General features: G+C 41.3%; 1 protein-coding gene across 1 annotated transcript in view; it reads right to left on the bottom strand.

The window, feature by feature from the left end:
* The window catches only part of mbd2 (methyl-CpG binding domain protein 2), a 133,460-nt gene that overhangs the window by 89,599 nt on the left and 30,397 nt on the right, over window positions 1–13,464 (bottom strand). The window contains exon 2 of the mRNA XM_078552398.1: window positions 11,333–11,492. Within this exon, the coding sequence (XP_078408524.1) occupies window positions 11,333–11,492 (160 nt within the window). The remainder of the gene's footprint in view (window positions 1–11,332; window positions 11,493–13,464) is intronic.

The raw sequence follows: 13,464 nt of genomic DNA, 5'->3' as shown, positions 1-13,464 counted from the left end.
TGGGAGGGTGGTGGAGGCTGGTTGCCTCACATTCTTTAAAAAGTACCTGGATGAGCGCTTGGCACGTCATAACATTCAAGGCTATGGGCCAAGTGCTAGCAAATGGGTTTAGGTAGGTAGGTCAGGTGGTTCTCACATGTTAGTGCAGACTAGATGGGCCGAAGGGCCTCTTCTGCACTGTGATTCTGTGATTCTAGACAAAGTAAAAGGATTAATTTAAGGCTAAGTCATGATAGAGCAGCTCGGTCACTTGGAACGCTCCTCCTGTGCGATGTGGGAAGTCAGGGATATTTCCAGTGTCCATGGTGACCACGTGTGCAGGAAGCGTTTAGGATCTGGAGCAGTGGTTGGAGTCACTGTGGAGCATCCGCTTGAATAAGATCCTCATGGTTAGCATGTACAGTGAGGTGGTCACACCGTAGGTAAAGAGTGCACAGGCAGAAAGGGAATGGGTGACTGCCAGACAGGCTAAAGGCACTAGGCACGTGGTGCAACCCTGGGTCCACCTTCCTCTCTAACAGATTTTCTGTTCTGGATACTGCTGTGGGAGATGGCTTCTCAGGAGAATGCAGCGAGAGCCAAGTCCGTGGCACCAATGGCTCAGCTGCACAGGGGTGGGGGAAGAAAAAAAAGAGTGGGAGAACAATAGTAATAGGGGATTCTGTAGATTCTGGAACAGTCCCAGCAGATTGGAGGGTGGAAAATTTAACTCCACTATTTAAAAAAAGGAGGGAGGGGGAAAAAAATTCATCAGTGGTAGGGAAAATGCTAGAGTCTATTCTAATGCGTGTGATAACAGAACACTTAAAAAAATGTCATTAGACAAAGTCAACATGGATTTATGGAAGGAAAATTATATTTGACAAACCTACTGGAGTTTTTTGAGGACTTAACTAGCAGGATAGATAAGGGAGAACCAGTGGATGTGTTGTATTTGGATTTTCAGAGAGCTTTTGATAAAGTCCACAGAAGAGGTTAGTGTGTAAAATTAAAGCACATGGCATTGGGGGGTAATATTTTGGCAAGGATTGAAAATTAGTTAGCAGACAGGAAACAGAGTAGGAATAAATGAGTCTTATTTGGAATGGCAGGTGGTGACTAGTGGGGTACTGCAGAGATCAATGCTTGGGCCCCAGCTATTCACAATATGTATCACTGATTTGGATGACGGAACCAAATGTAATATTTCCAAGTTTATTGACAACAGAAAACTAGGTGGGAATGTGAGTGATGAGGAGGGTGTTAAGAGGCTTCAAGGCAATTTAGACAAGTTGAGTGAGTGGGCAAATACATGGCAGATGCAGTATAACATAGTTAAGTGTGAAGTTATCACTTTGGTAGGAAAAACAGAATGAAAGTGTATTATTTAAATAGTGATAGATTGGGAAATGTTGATGTACAAAGGGACCTGGGTGTCCTTGTCCACCAATCACAAAGCAAGCATGCAGGTGCAGCTAGCAGTTAAGGCGGAAAATGGTATGCTAACCTTCATTGCAATAGGACTTGAGTAAAGGAGCAAGGATGTCTTACTGGAGCTGAACAGGGCCTTGTGAGACCACACCTGGAGTATTGTGTGCAGTTTTGATCTCCTTTCCCAAGAAACGATATACTTGCCATAGGGGGAATGCAGCGAAGGTTCACCAGACTGATTCCTGGGATGGCAGGATTATGGTTTGAGGAGAGGTTGGACCGACTGGGCCTGTATTCACTGGAGTTTATAAGGATGAGAGGGATCTCATTGGAATGTATAAAATTCTGACAGGGATGTACAGACTGGATGCAGGGATGATGTATTCCCTGTCTGGGGGCAGGGAGGTGTAGAACAAGGGGTCACAGTCTCAGGATACCGGGTAGGCCAGTTAGGATCGAGATGAGCAGAAACTTCTTCACTGAGACGGTGGTGAACCTGTGGAATTTTCTACCACAGAATGCTGTAGAAGCCAAGTCATTGAATATATTTAAGAAGGCGTCAATGGGCATGGGGAAAGAGCAGGAGTATGGCGTTGAGATGGGGGATCAGCCATGACCATTTTGAATGGTGGACCAGGCTTGAAGGGCAGAATTACCTACTCCTGCTTCTGTTTTACATGGTCATGATTGTCAAAGGTCAAAGTAGCTCATGGACATCACATCCAGGGCTCTTTAGGGCAACATCAGAAGTGGGGTCATTTGCTGATGATCCTACGCAGTGCAGTTTTACAACTCCCCAATAATGGCAAAGCCCATGTCAGCCTATAATCTGTATCAAGACAACATTCACTATCTTGCAATTACTACCTCCAAAATACCCAGCTTCCCCAGACCTTCAACATCACCATCACTAATTCCCATACTATCAATATCCTGGGAATCACCAGTGATCAGAAGCATATCAATACAGGAATCCGACCAGGTATCTCATTACAAGGACACAGCAGAGACAGGATACACGTGTGGCTCTTCCTGACAATGCAGCTCCATTGATCAAGATTTAAATCAAGAGCAAGATGGATTCCCTTAGAAATATGCAAGATAAATGAAATAACTGAGAGGCAAACATGTGTCAATTACGTGGAAGCTGCTAGATGAAAAATGGACCATGGTCCATTCAATTTACCTTCTACCATCCTGGTAGTCACATGATACAATGAGTTGTTAGTGAATCAGTGCAATCAATTGCTATCAATTTTTATTATTCATTCATGGGATTTGGGCTTCACTGGTAAGGCCATCATCTATTACCCATCCCTAATTGCCCTTGAATATAACAGAGTGGCTTGTTAGGCCATTTCAGAGGGCAATTAAAGAGTCAGCCACATTGTTCTGGGTCTAGTCTAGTTATTAGAGGTCACATTATGGACACATCAAGTGGCTGACAGCTGTGGCTCAGTTCATAGCACCCTCGCCTTTGAACCAGAGGGTTGTGGGTTCATGTCCCACTCCCGGAAACCAAGAACTGTGATTGTACTCGAAAGAGTTGCAATCTGTGACTGTTGGTAACTCAAAAGAGTTTGAAAGTGTCCTGCCATAGGTTCATCCATTACATTGAAGGCAGCTGTCAGTCGTTTAACTAGTGAAAAAAACATTGGGGCATTACCTGGCGGTTACATGTGAGAGCATTTCTTCATATATCCATTATTCAGTGCCTATCATGACTGGGGTACAAAGGAAAAAACAGCAGCTGCTAAACCTTTCTTTACATCGCCAATGATAGAATCAATGTTCTATGGAACCGGGAGATAAAAGAGCGCGAGAGGGGAGATAAAAGAGCATGAGATAAATGAGCTAGCTGCTGCTGGTGATGGGTCTCAGTGGACTGACCAGATTTGGAGAAAATCAAGTGTGACATCATAGGGAACTTCGGAAGCAGTGAGTATTTTACTTGTTTTGCTCGTTTACCTTTTAAATACTGGTACAATTTATTGGTAACTGTAAGGTTTTCTTAAAGGTTTTTGCAATAGCAGTAGTAAAGCTTACTGGGAGTAACAGGGTTTATTAATTAAAATGAATAAAAATTTAAATAAATATAAACAACTAAAACTTAAATGAATAAAATAATTAAAATAAATTTCTAAAACACATACCTGTGCATTTAATAGATGTATAACTTTTAGTTGTAAATGGTACTAGCTTTTAATAAGCACAGTAAATTGTAGCATACGTAGGAATTATTCTAAGTTAATTAAGTAAATCATTAAATTAAATTAACTAAACAACAAAAAAACCATGACAGAAAAGGTGTTATGTTGCAGCTTTGGAATGTGGGAACTTCTGGACACCAAGGCGATCCAGGACAAACACATCTACAGAAAGTGTAAGTAGCGAGAGCAGTTCTGGATTAGGATTATTGATCTGGAAACCGAACTGTGAAAGCTGCACAACATAAAGGGAGGGGGAGAAATACCTGGGCATTTTGTTCCAGAAGGCAGTCACACCTCTGAGAATAGAGTCATCTGTTTTGGACAACAGTGCGGGACAGGAAGATGTGACTGCAAGTGAGGCAGGTAAAGGGACCAAGCAGGCAGTTGTGGAGCAGCCTCAGACTTTGTAATTGTCAAACAGGTACAAGATGCTTGCTACCTGTGTGGACAAAAGCGAGGTCTGCAGGGTGGATGAGCAGACTGGTCATGGCATCATGGTACAGGAAGCCATTCAAGTGGGGGGAGCAAAAAGGAATGTAATGGTAGTAGGGGACAGTACAGTGAGGGGGATTAACACTGTTCTCTGCAGCAAAGAGCAAGACTCCAGATGGCTGTGTTGGCCACCTGGTACCAGGGTTCAGGGCATTTGCTCAGGGCTGGAGAGGAACTTACAGTGGGAGGGGGAAATCCAGTTGTCATGCTACATAGTCATAGAGTCAGAGTTAAACAGCAAAGAAACAGGTCCTTCGGCCCATCATGTCCTTGCTGGCCATCAAGCTCCTATCTATTCTAATCCAATTTTCCAGCACTTGGCCCGTAGCTCTGTATGCTATTTAGCTGTATGCTATTTCAAGTGCTCATCTAACTACTTCTTAAATGTTGTGAGGGTTCCTGCCTCTACCAGCCCCTCAATCAGTGCGTTCCAGATTCTAACCACCCTCTAGGTGAAAAATATTTTCCTCAAATCCCCTCTAAACCTCCTGCTCCTTACCTTAAAACTATGCCCCCTGATTATTGACACCTCTGCTAAGGGAAAAAGTTTCTTCCTATCTACCTCTATGCCCCTCTAATTTTGTATACCTCTATCAGATGCTTACAGATGAAAGTAATCATTTAAAACCTCACCTACGTGTAGGTACAACAACATAGGCAGGACAAGGAAAGAGATTCTGCAGAGTGAGTATGAAGAGCCAGGCACCAAATTAAGAAGCAGAACTTCGAAGGTAATAATCTCAGGATTATTACCTGAGCCATGTGCAAATTGGCATAGGGCAAATAAGATTAGGGAAATTAATGCATGGCTCAAAGACTGGTGTGGGAGAAGTGGGTTCTGGTTCGTGGGGCACTGGCAGTGATGGGGAAAGTAGGGACTGTACCATTGGGATGGTCTACTCCTAAACCGTACTGGGACCAGTGTTCTAGTGAGCCGCATAACTAGGTAAGTAGAGAGGGCTTTAAACTAAACAAGAGGGTGATGGGTAAATATAGCAAATGAAGGGATAGAGTCAAGACAGGGGACCAAAATAATAATATGGGAAATGAGGGTCAGAGAATGCCAGGAAGGGACAGAGAATAAAACTAAGAATACACCAACAGTCAAGACTAGATGTTACAAAGCTAACACATAGACAAAATTAAAGGCTTTGCTTCTGAATGCGTAAAGCATTCATAAAGTAAATGAATTGATAGGTCACATTGAAGTAAATAAATATGACCTGATAGCCATTACGGAGACCTGGCTGCAGAATGACAAGGATTGGGTCCTGAATATTGAGGGGTATATGACATCCACAAAGAATAGGAAACTCAGTAAATGTGGAGGGGTAACACTGTTGATCAAGGATGACATTTGTATAATAGTTCAGGACATCATGATGTAGAATCGGATTGGGTGGAGATGAGGAATAGTAGGGGAAAGAAGTCACTAGTGGGAATGGTCTACAGAGGCCCCCTAACAGTAACCACAATGTAGTACAAAGTATACAAGAAGAAATATTGGGTGCTTGTGATAAAGGGATGGCAATAATGATGAGAGTTTTTAAATCTACATATAAATTGAAAATCAGATTGGCAGTAGTAGCCCGGATGAGGAGCTCATAGACTATTTTCAAGAGAGTTTCTTACAGCAGCACATTCTGGAACCAACCAGAGAGCAGGTTATATTAGACTTGGTATTGTGTAATGTGACAGGATTAATTAATCACCTCAGAGTAAAGGCACCCCTAGGCAGCAGCAGCCACAATATCATTGAATTGTACATCCAGTTTGAAAGGGAGAAGAGTGGGTCTAAGACTAGTATTTTAAATTTAAATAAGGGCAATTATGTGGACATGAAAGCTGAGCTAGCTAAAGTGACCTGGGATATTAGGCTATGGGATAGATCAATAGAGAAGCAGTGGCAGACATTTATGGAGATATTTCAGGATAAGTATTTTCCTTCTAAAGAAAAGCTCAACAAATACAAGGATTGGGTCCTGAATATTGAGGGGTGTGTGACATTCACAAAGAATAGGAAGCTCAGTAAATGTGGAGGGGTAACACTGTTGATCAAGGTTGACATTTGTGTAATAGTTCAGGACATCATGATGTAGAACAGGTTTGGTTAGAGATGAGGAATAGTAGGGGAAAGAAGGCACTAGTGGGAATGGTCTACAGAGGCCCCCTAACAGTAACCACAATGTATACAAGTAAACAAATATTTTGCTTGTGTCTTCAGTATAGAAGATGCAAAATACATTCCAGTAGTAGCCGTAAATCAGGAGGTGGAAGGAAGAGAGGTGAAATTGACAGGGTGTGACGAGTGGAGTCCCACTGGGGTCTGTGCTGGGTCCTCAACTTTTTACCATTTTTATCAGTGACTTAGATGAGGGGAGTAAAGGCATGATAGTTAAATTTGCAGATGACACAAAAATAGGTAGGAAAGTATGTTGTGAAGAGGACATAAAGGAGGTTGCAGTTGGATATAGATAGGTTGAATGAGTGAGTGGGCAAAAATATGGCAGATAAATTATGTGGGAAAAATGTGCAGTTGTTCACTTTTTCAGGAAGAATAAAAAAGCAGAGTATTACTTAACTGGAGAACGATTGCAGAATTCCAAGGTGCAGAGGGATCTAGGTGTTCTAGTGCATGAGTATCAAAAAGTTAGTTTGCAGGTACAGCAAGTAATTAAGGTAGCTAATGAAATACTATCCTTTATTAAGAGGAATTGAACATAAAAGTGAGGATATTATGCTTCCGTTATACATGCATTGGAGAGACCACATCTCAAATGCTGTGTGCAGTTTTGGTCTCCTTGTTTAAGGAAGGAGGTGGCTCAGAGGAGGTTTACTAAATTGAATCAGTGGGTTGTCTTATGAGCAAAGGTTTCCACTAATTTAGAAGAGTGAGGGGTGACTTGATTGAAGTATATAAGATGAAGAAGACTTGACAAGGGTGGCGCGGAAAGGACGTTTTCTCTGGTGGGTGAGTCCAGAACTAGGGGGCACTGTTTTAAAATTACAGAGATGAGGGGAAATCCTTTCTGAGGGTTGTCCGACTTTGGAACTCTCTGCCTCAGAAGGTGGTGGAGGTGGGGGTCATTGAATATTTTTAAGGAGGTAAATAAGATTCTTGTTAGGCAAGGAAATCAAAGGTTGTTGGGGTAGATGGGAATGTGGAATTCAAAACCCAAACATATCAGCCATAGTCTTACTGAATGGGGGAGCAGGCTCGAGGAAGTGGCTACAGAGATAGTGGAGGCATTGGTTGAAATATTCCAGAACTCATTGGATTCTGGGAGGTTCCCAGAAGAGTGGAAAACCGCTAATGTGACGCCCCTGTTCAAGAAGGGAGAGAGACAAAAGGCAGGAAATTATAGGCCAGTCAGTCTAACATCTGTCATTGAGAAAATGCTAGGATACATTATTAAGGAAGAAATAGCAGGACATTTAGAAAAGCTTAATGCAATCAGTGTCAACATGGTTTTGTGAAAAGGAAATCATGTTTGACAAATTTGCTAGAGTTCTTTCAGGATATAACAAGCAGGGTTGATAAAGGAGAACCGGTAGATATAGTGTATTTGGATTTCCAGAAGGCATTTGATAAGGTGCCACGTTAAAAGTTATTGCACAAGATAGAAGCTCACGGCATTGGGGGTAACGTATTAGCATGGATTGAGGGTTGGTTAACACAGAAGACAGTGTGTCAGGATTGATGGGTCTTTTTCAAGTTGGAAAGACGTAACTAGTGGAATGCCACAAGGATCCGTCCTAGGGCCTCAATTATTTACTATCGATATTAATAATGTGGAGGAGGGGGCAGAGTGTAATGTATCCAAATTTGCTGACAATACAAAAATAGGTGGGAGGGAATGTTGTGGTGAGGACATAAGGAATCTGCAAAGGGATGTAGATAGGTTGAGTGAGTGGGCAAAAATTTGGCCGATGGAGTTTAATGTAGGGAAGTGTGAAGTCATGCACTTTGATAGGAAAAATCAAAAGGCAGGCTATTATTTAAATGGAGAGAGACTCCAAACAAGTGTAAGAAGGCAAATGGAATTTTGGCCTGTATTGCAAAGGGGTTGGAGTTTAAAATAGGAAAGTCTTGTTACAACTGTATAGGGTGTTGGTGAGGCCGCAGCTGGAGTACTGTGTACAGTTTTGGTCCCCCTATTTAAGAAAGGATATACTGGCATTGGAGGCAGTTCAAGAGAGATTCACTAGGCTGATTCCTGGGATGAAGGGGTTGACTTATCAAGAACGGCTAAACAGGTTAGGCCTTTATTCATTAGATTTTAAAGAATGAGGGGTGATCTTATTGAAACGTACAAGATTCTGAGAGGGCTTGACAGAGTAGATGTTGAGATGATGTTTCCACTAGTGGAGGAATCTCAAACTAGGGGACATAGTTACAGAATAATGGGACACAGTTAAAATTGAGATGCAAAGAAATTTCATCTGAGGGTAGTGAATGTCTGGAATTCTCTACCCCAGAGAGTTGTGGAGGCTAGATCACTGAAAGTATTTAAAGAGGAGGTAGATAGATTTTTGAAATATTGGGGAGTTGAGGGCTATGAGGAGCTGAGGCCTGAGGCAGATCAGCCATGATCCTATTGAATGGCGGGGCAGGCTTGAGGGGCCGAATGGCCTACTTCTGCTCCTATTTTGTATGTTCATTTGGTTAAGTTCGTATGTTCATATGGTTAGGAGAATGACAACATTGCACTCATGTCATGAAAATATAATAATTCTCATAATAATATTGTGATTCATTGTAACTGTAGGTTAATAGTGGGATTTGGATAGTTTGTGTGTGTGTGAGAGAGTGAGAGAGAGATTTAATTGAATTGGAGACAGTTGGTCTAGAGGCTTTGATTCACCAACAAGCAGCTAGGTTAGAAATGCTAAATGTGTAAATATGGCTGAAGCTTTAAAATGTGAGGTGTAAGGAAAATTTACATTTTTGGATAAACCAGAGTAATCTGAATTTCAAAGAGATGGTGAGATGTTACACCTGGCCAGAAGAAGCTAAACCAAACACTGTTTATTTTTCTTAAAGGTTACTGATATAATATAAATCTTTTTATAGTACTAATTTTAAGAAAGTTAAAGTACCAAAGACATATCGGAGCAATGGAATTTGCATTAAAAAGGGAGAAACATGTATAAAGGAGATGAGGCTATTTGTCAGAGGAAAAGGAACTCTAATATTGAACAACTGTGAAAAGCCTCCAGCCTCTGTGCATCAAGTTGCTGTCTACAGGAACCGAAGCTGAGAAAACTCACTTTGAATTCAACTGTCCAGGGTATTGTGTGGCTTTGCCTGGATCTATTTAAATCTATTTGTTTTTACTGTTGCCTTAACAGGGGTGTAACCGGAAACCAGGTTAATTAGGGGTTTTAGGAGTTATTATAGTAGTAATTTGTAGACCTATGTATGTGTTTAATCTTTTCTTTTGTTAATAAACATTTGATTTAGTTTTCTAAAAACCTTTGACGTTGTGGTAGTCTTATTACTTCTGAATTCAGGGCACGCATCTCAAAATAAAATACAAATTGCAAAACAGTTGTGACCGGATGATCATGTTTCCCATGTGGATTTGATTCGCCTGGCACATATCATCTGCCAAGTCATAACTCAGGTTTTATATTACCACCATTTTCTTAATCACAGCTGATCACTATGTAGCTCCTGAGGAGTTCCCTATACCAGTTATCTTTCTAAAGAAGGTTAAAAGCTATCATTTACAACTACAAACTGCTCCCTTTTGGTGGAGATGGAGGAAAGAAAAGACAGAAAGGAATGTAGGGTCTTGAAGGTGTGGGTGGTTCCAAAATGATCTGCCTGGCAATGAGAGACCATAACAAATTCAACTCTTTCTAATAATCTAATACCTGAGCCAGGTATGTCCTTGAGTACGCTAAGGAACAATTGATGATTAACTAGTTATCCTGGATCATTAATAGGGCCCGGAGCGAAAGCCTGTAATAGAGAGCTGAGATTCTTCCTACTCAGTGCCAGGCTTGCTTGCCAAAATAGCATTAGAAACATGTTGCCAACACCAAGGGTTTAGGTAACCCCAATTATGCACAAGATTATTTCTGGAATTGAACGAAAACTGCAAATCTGCCAGCTACACTACTTGTCCAACCAAAGCCTCCCGAGTCATCTGAGAATTGGTTTGCAGACACACCATACCAGAAAACAAACTATCCACATTGTAAATTCTGGTTGTGTGGATTTCTCTGCCGCTTAATTTCAAGACTATCACATTGATGGGTATCTGCTTACATCTTATACCAGGCTGACCAAAAGCAGGAAATAGGCCATCATAGCCAGATGTCCATTAGGAACACAGGAATGCTGGCAAGGACCACTCTGGTCAATGTCACTTGTCCTAGTGAATCCTATATACAATGGGTTCTAATTATAATACACATTTATATTAGCCAAAGTGTGAAAACAATAGGAAAATGGCAACGATGCACTTGTTTTATTTTGCTGCCATTTTTCATCAGTAGGCATAGGAAATTAGAGAACTTGTATTCAACTAGTGTTTTCCAACCAATGGATGCAAAAGCAAACTTAATAAATCCATTTTGATCATCTTCTCAAACTATAAACACAATTGTAATTAAAAGAAAACAGGAAAGGGCTAGATAAATATAGCTATACTTGGGAGGAAGAAATTACATGTGCAGATGAAATAGGCTATGGCACAAATTAGTGAAGTTACCATTAATACAAAACAAATAAATTCCCATTGAAATTGGATTTGAATTTTGAAACTAAATATAATTATTTTAATAGTCAATATAGTCAAAAGCTAATTTATCAGCTCTACATTCTCTCTTCTCTCCTTCCCTCAATTTTTGGTGCAAGGCCTCATCATCCCAGACTATGCACTGCTCTCCAAGTAAAAGTACAAACAGGTAGTATATATGGAGATTTCTGCTTAACTGGTTACTGGGGGAACAAGAAAGATCCAATTCAACTTGAACTTTAATCTTAAATTCCTCCCCTACAGAAAAACATTTGACCACTGCATACCGCCTTCACTTTCCAGTTTGCAACCAATAAGTACTCACCTTGTAAGGAAGTAGGATGCTCTAATCTGCAGCCACCACTCCATGGCACATAGGTGCTCCAAAGATAATATTCATAAAAATACTTGGTGTTATTAAATTTTCATATCTGAAACACATCCAGGGAGAAAACTGAAAGAATACAATACCTTTGTTTGATTTATTGCTTCATTCCGAAGGCGCTGTTTATTCCTCTGTAATTTATTAGGCATCATCGTCCCAGTCCGAAAGTCAAAGCTATTGAGGTCGATACTGTTTCCCAGGTATCGAGCCAACTGAGGCTTACTCCTGAACTTCTTACCACTTGGGCTGAAAGGTGGAAGAGAAAATAAAAAAATAGCTGGTCTAGTACCAGTTGACAAGGGAGACTTACATGCCATTATTGTGGTCTCAACAATAGACACTGGGGCTTAAAATCAAGAAAATGTGCAAAAGACAGAAATGCCAAACAGCATGTAGTGTGTGTTTATTCTCTACAATGGTTATGTCATCATCAATTTTCACAACAGGAAATCTGAGGTGAAATTTGTAATGCTTTACTTTGTTTGTAAAGTGGATTTACGTCTAAAACATGGACTGCAATGGTTCAAGGCGGCAGCTCACCACCATTTCTTAAGAGCAATTAGGGATGGGCAATAAATTCTGGCCTAGCCAGTAACGTCCACATCCCATAAACAAATAAAACAAAATTAACACATAAATGCCATACATTGTAGCTATTTGGCATGTAAAGGCCTCAAAAATCAGATTCCAAGGCCAGCATTTTCTGTTTACCCGCTTGCCGATGTGTAAAATGATGCACAATGCCATTGGGCGTGCATCCCGATGTCACCGCGTGTCATTCCAATCTTTCATTCGGCGGGCGCGCACCGGAGTAGGCTGCGTGCCCGCCGAACTGTCAAAGGCCTGTTAAGACCATTTACAAACCAATTAACTCAATTGAGAAAGCTGCCCGTCCAACCTTAAGGTTGGCGGTATATATGGAGGCTTTGGCAGGTGAAGAGCCCAGGTGGCCTTCGCATTTTTCATGACACCTCATCCACGGGCGGGATTATTTATTAATTAAATAAAAATTATGAAAATTCATAAACATGTCCCAGCTCATGTGACACTGTCACGAGGGGATATGTCTGAATAATTTTTTTTTTATTCTTTCCAACTTTAAAACTAAGCTAATCTCCCTGAGGCACGGAGCTGCCTCAGGGAGATTTCTTCGCTGTTGCGCGCGCATGTACGAAAGAGCGCAGGCCCCAACTCTCCCTCCTCTCCCTGCCTGCACAAGTAGCACTAAGTGCTACCAGGCCCACGTCACGCTGGGCAGGCCTTAATTGGCCCACCCATGTAAAATGGCGCTGCACAGCTGATCGCGAGCGGCAATCGGCTCCGCGCCTGCCTGCCCCTGCTCCCTTCCAGCCTGCCCAACGGGGAGAAAATTCTCCCTACAGCTTGATAACAATGTTGTTAGGATAAAGGTGTTTGTGACAGCCAGCAGCAGCTTTGGAATTGGTAGAATCAGCACAGGCTGCATCAGCAAGAATGCCAGCAAAGGTGATGAAAGCATACATTTTCCTGCAGGGAGGACAAGCACTGATACCAGGAGATCACAGTCTAGGCCAAAGGACATTTCCCAAATTGTACTTCCACTTCCCACTCCATACAGAGAGCATAATAACCTGCTATTTCACAAATCTCTATTGAGATTTGACTATAAGATAATGTATGTTGAAAAGGTTAACTTTGCAGACAATTTAAACAGGGAGAAAGTTGCCACAATATTGTCTGCATTCCATTCTCTCTCACTGCATTTTCTCCCTCCTTGTTTTTCTCTAATTCAATCTTGCTGCAACAGTTTGAGAATATACAAAGGTAACATTACACAGAGACAAACTTCATTTGGCAGAGAAGTAGGTTTATGGTATATAGCTCCAGGTGAAGAGTGAGAACTGGCAACGGGCCAAATGGACACCTGTTGCTGTAATTTCTATGACTAAGATTATCTACTATGATGGCATATGGAAAAAGGTCCAGTCTTCTATGCTATTTCAGCAATTAATAAGGAGAAGCAGTTGGCAGAATGTGCCACAGATGTGATAGGCACTTCCAATTCATAAGAAAAAGCTGAAGAACAGGAAGGACAGACTTTAAGCAGCTTGTTCAAGTGCCATTTTGATGCCCTTTTACAGTATGCATAAGGAGTGCTCAGCAAGCAAGCAACATTAAACACCTTATGATTTGCAGAACAAACACAAGTTGTTTTTGCATGAAAGGACACTTGTTAAAT

Source organism: Cetorhinus maximus, chromosome 1, assembly GCF_964194155.1.
Source record: "Cetorhinus maximus chromosome 1, sCetMax3.hap1.1, whole genome shotgun sequence".
Lineage (NCBI taxonomy): Eukaryota > Metazoa > Chordata > Chondrichthyes > Lamniformes > Cetorhinidae > Cetorhinus > Cetorhinus maximus.
The sequence above is the reverse complement of the archived record's forward strand: the minus strand, read 5'-3'. Positions and strand labels throughout refer to the sequence as shown.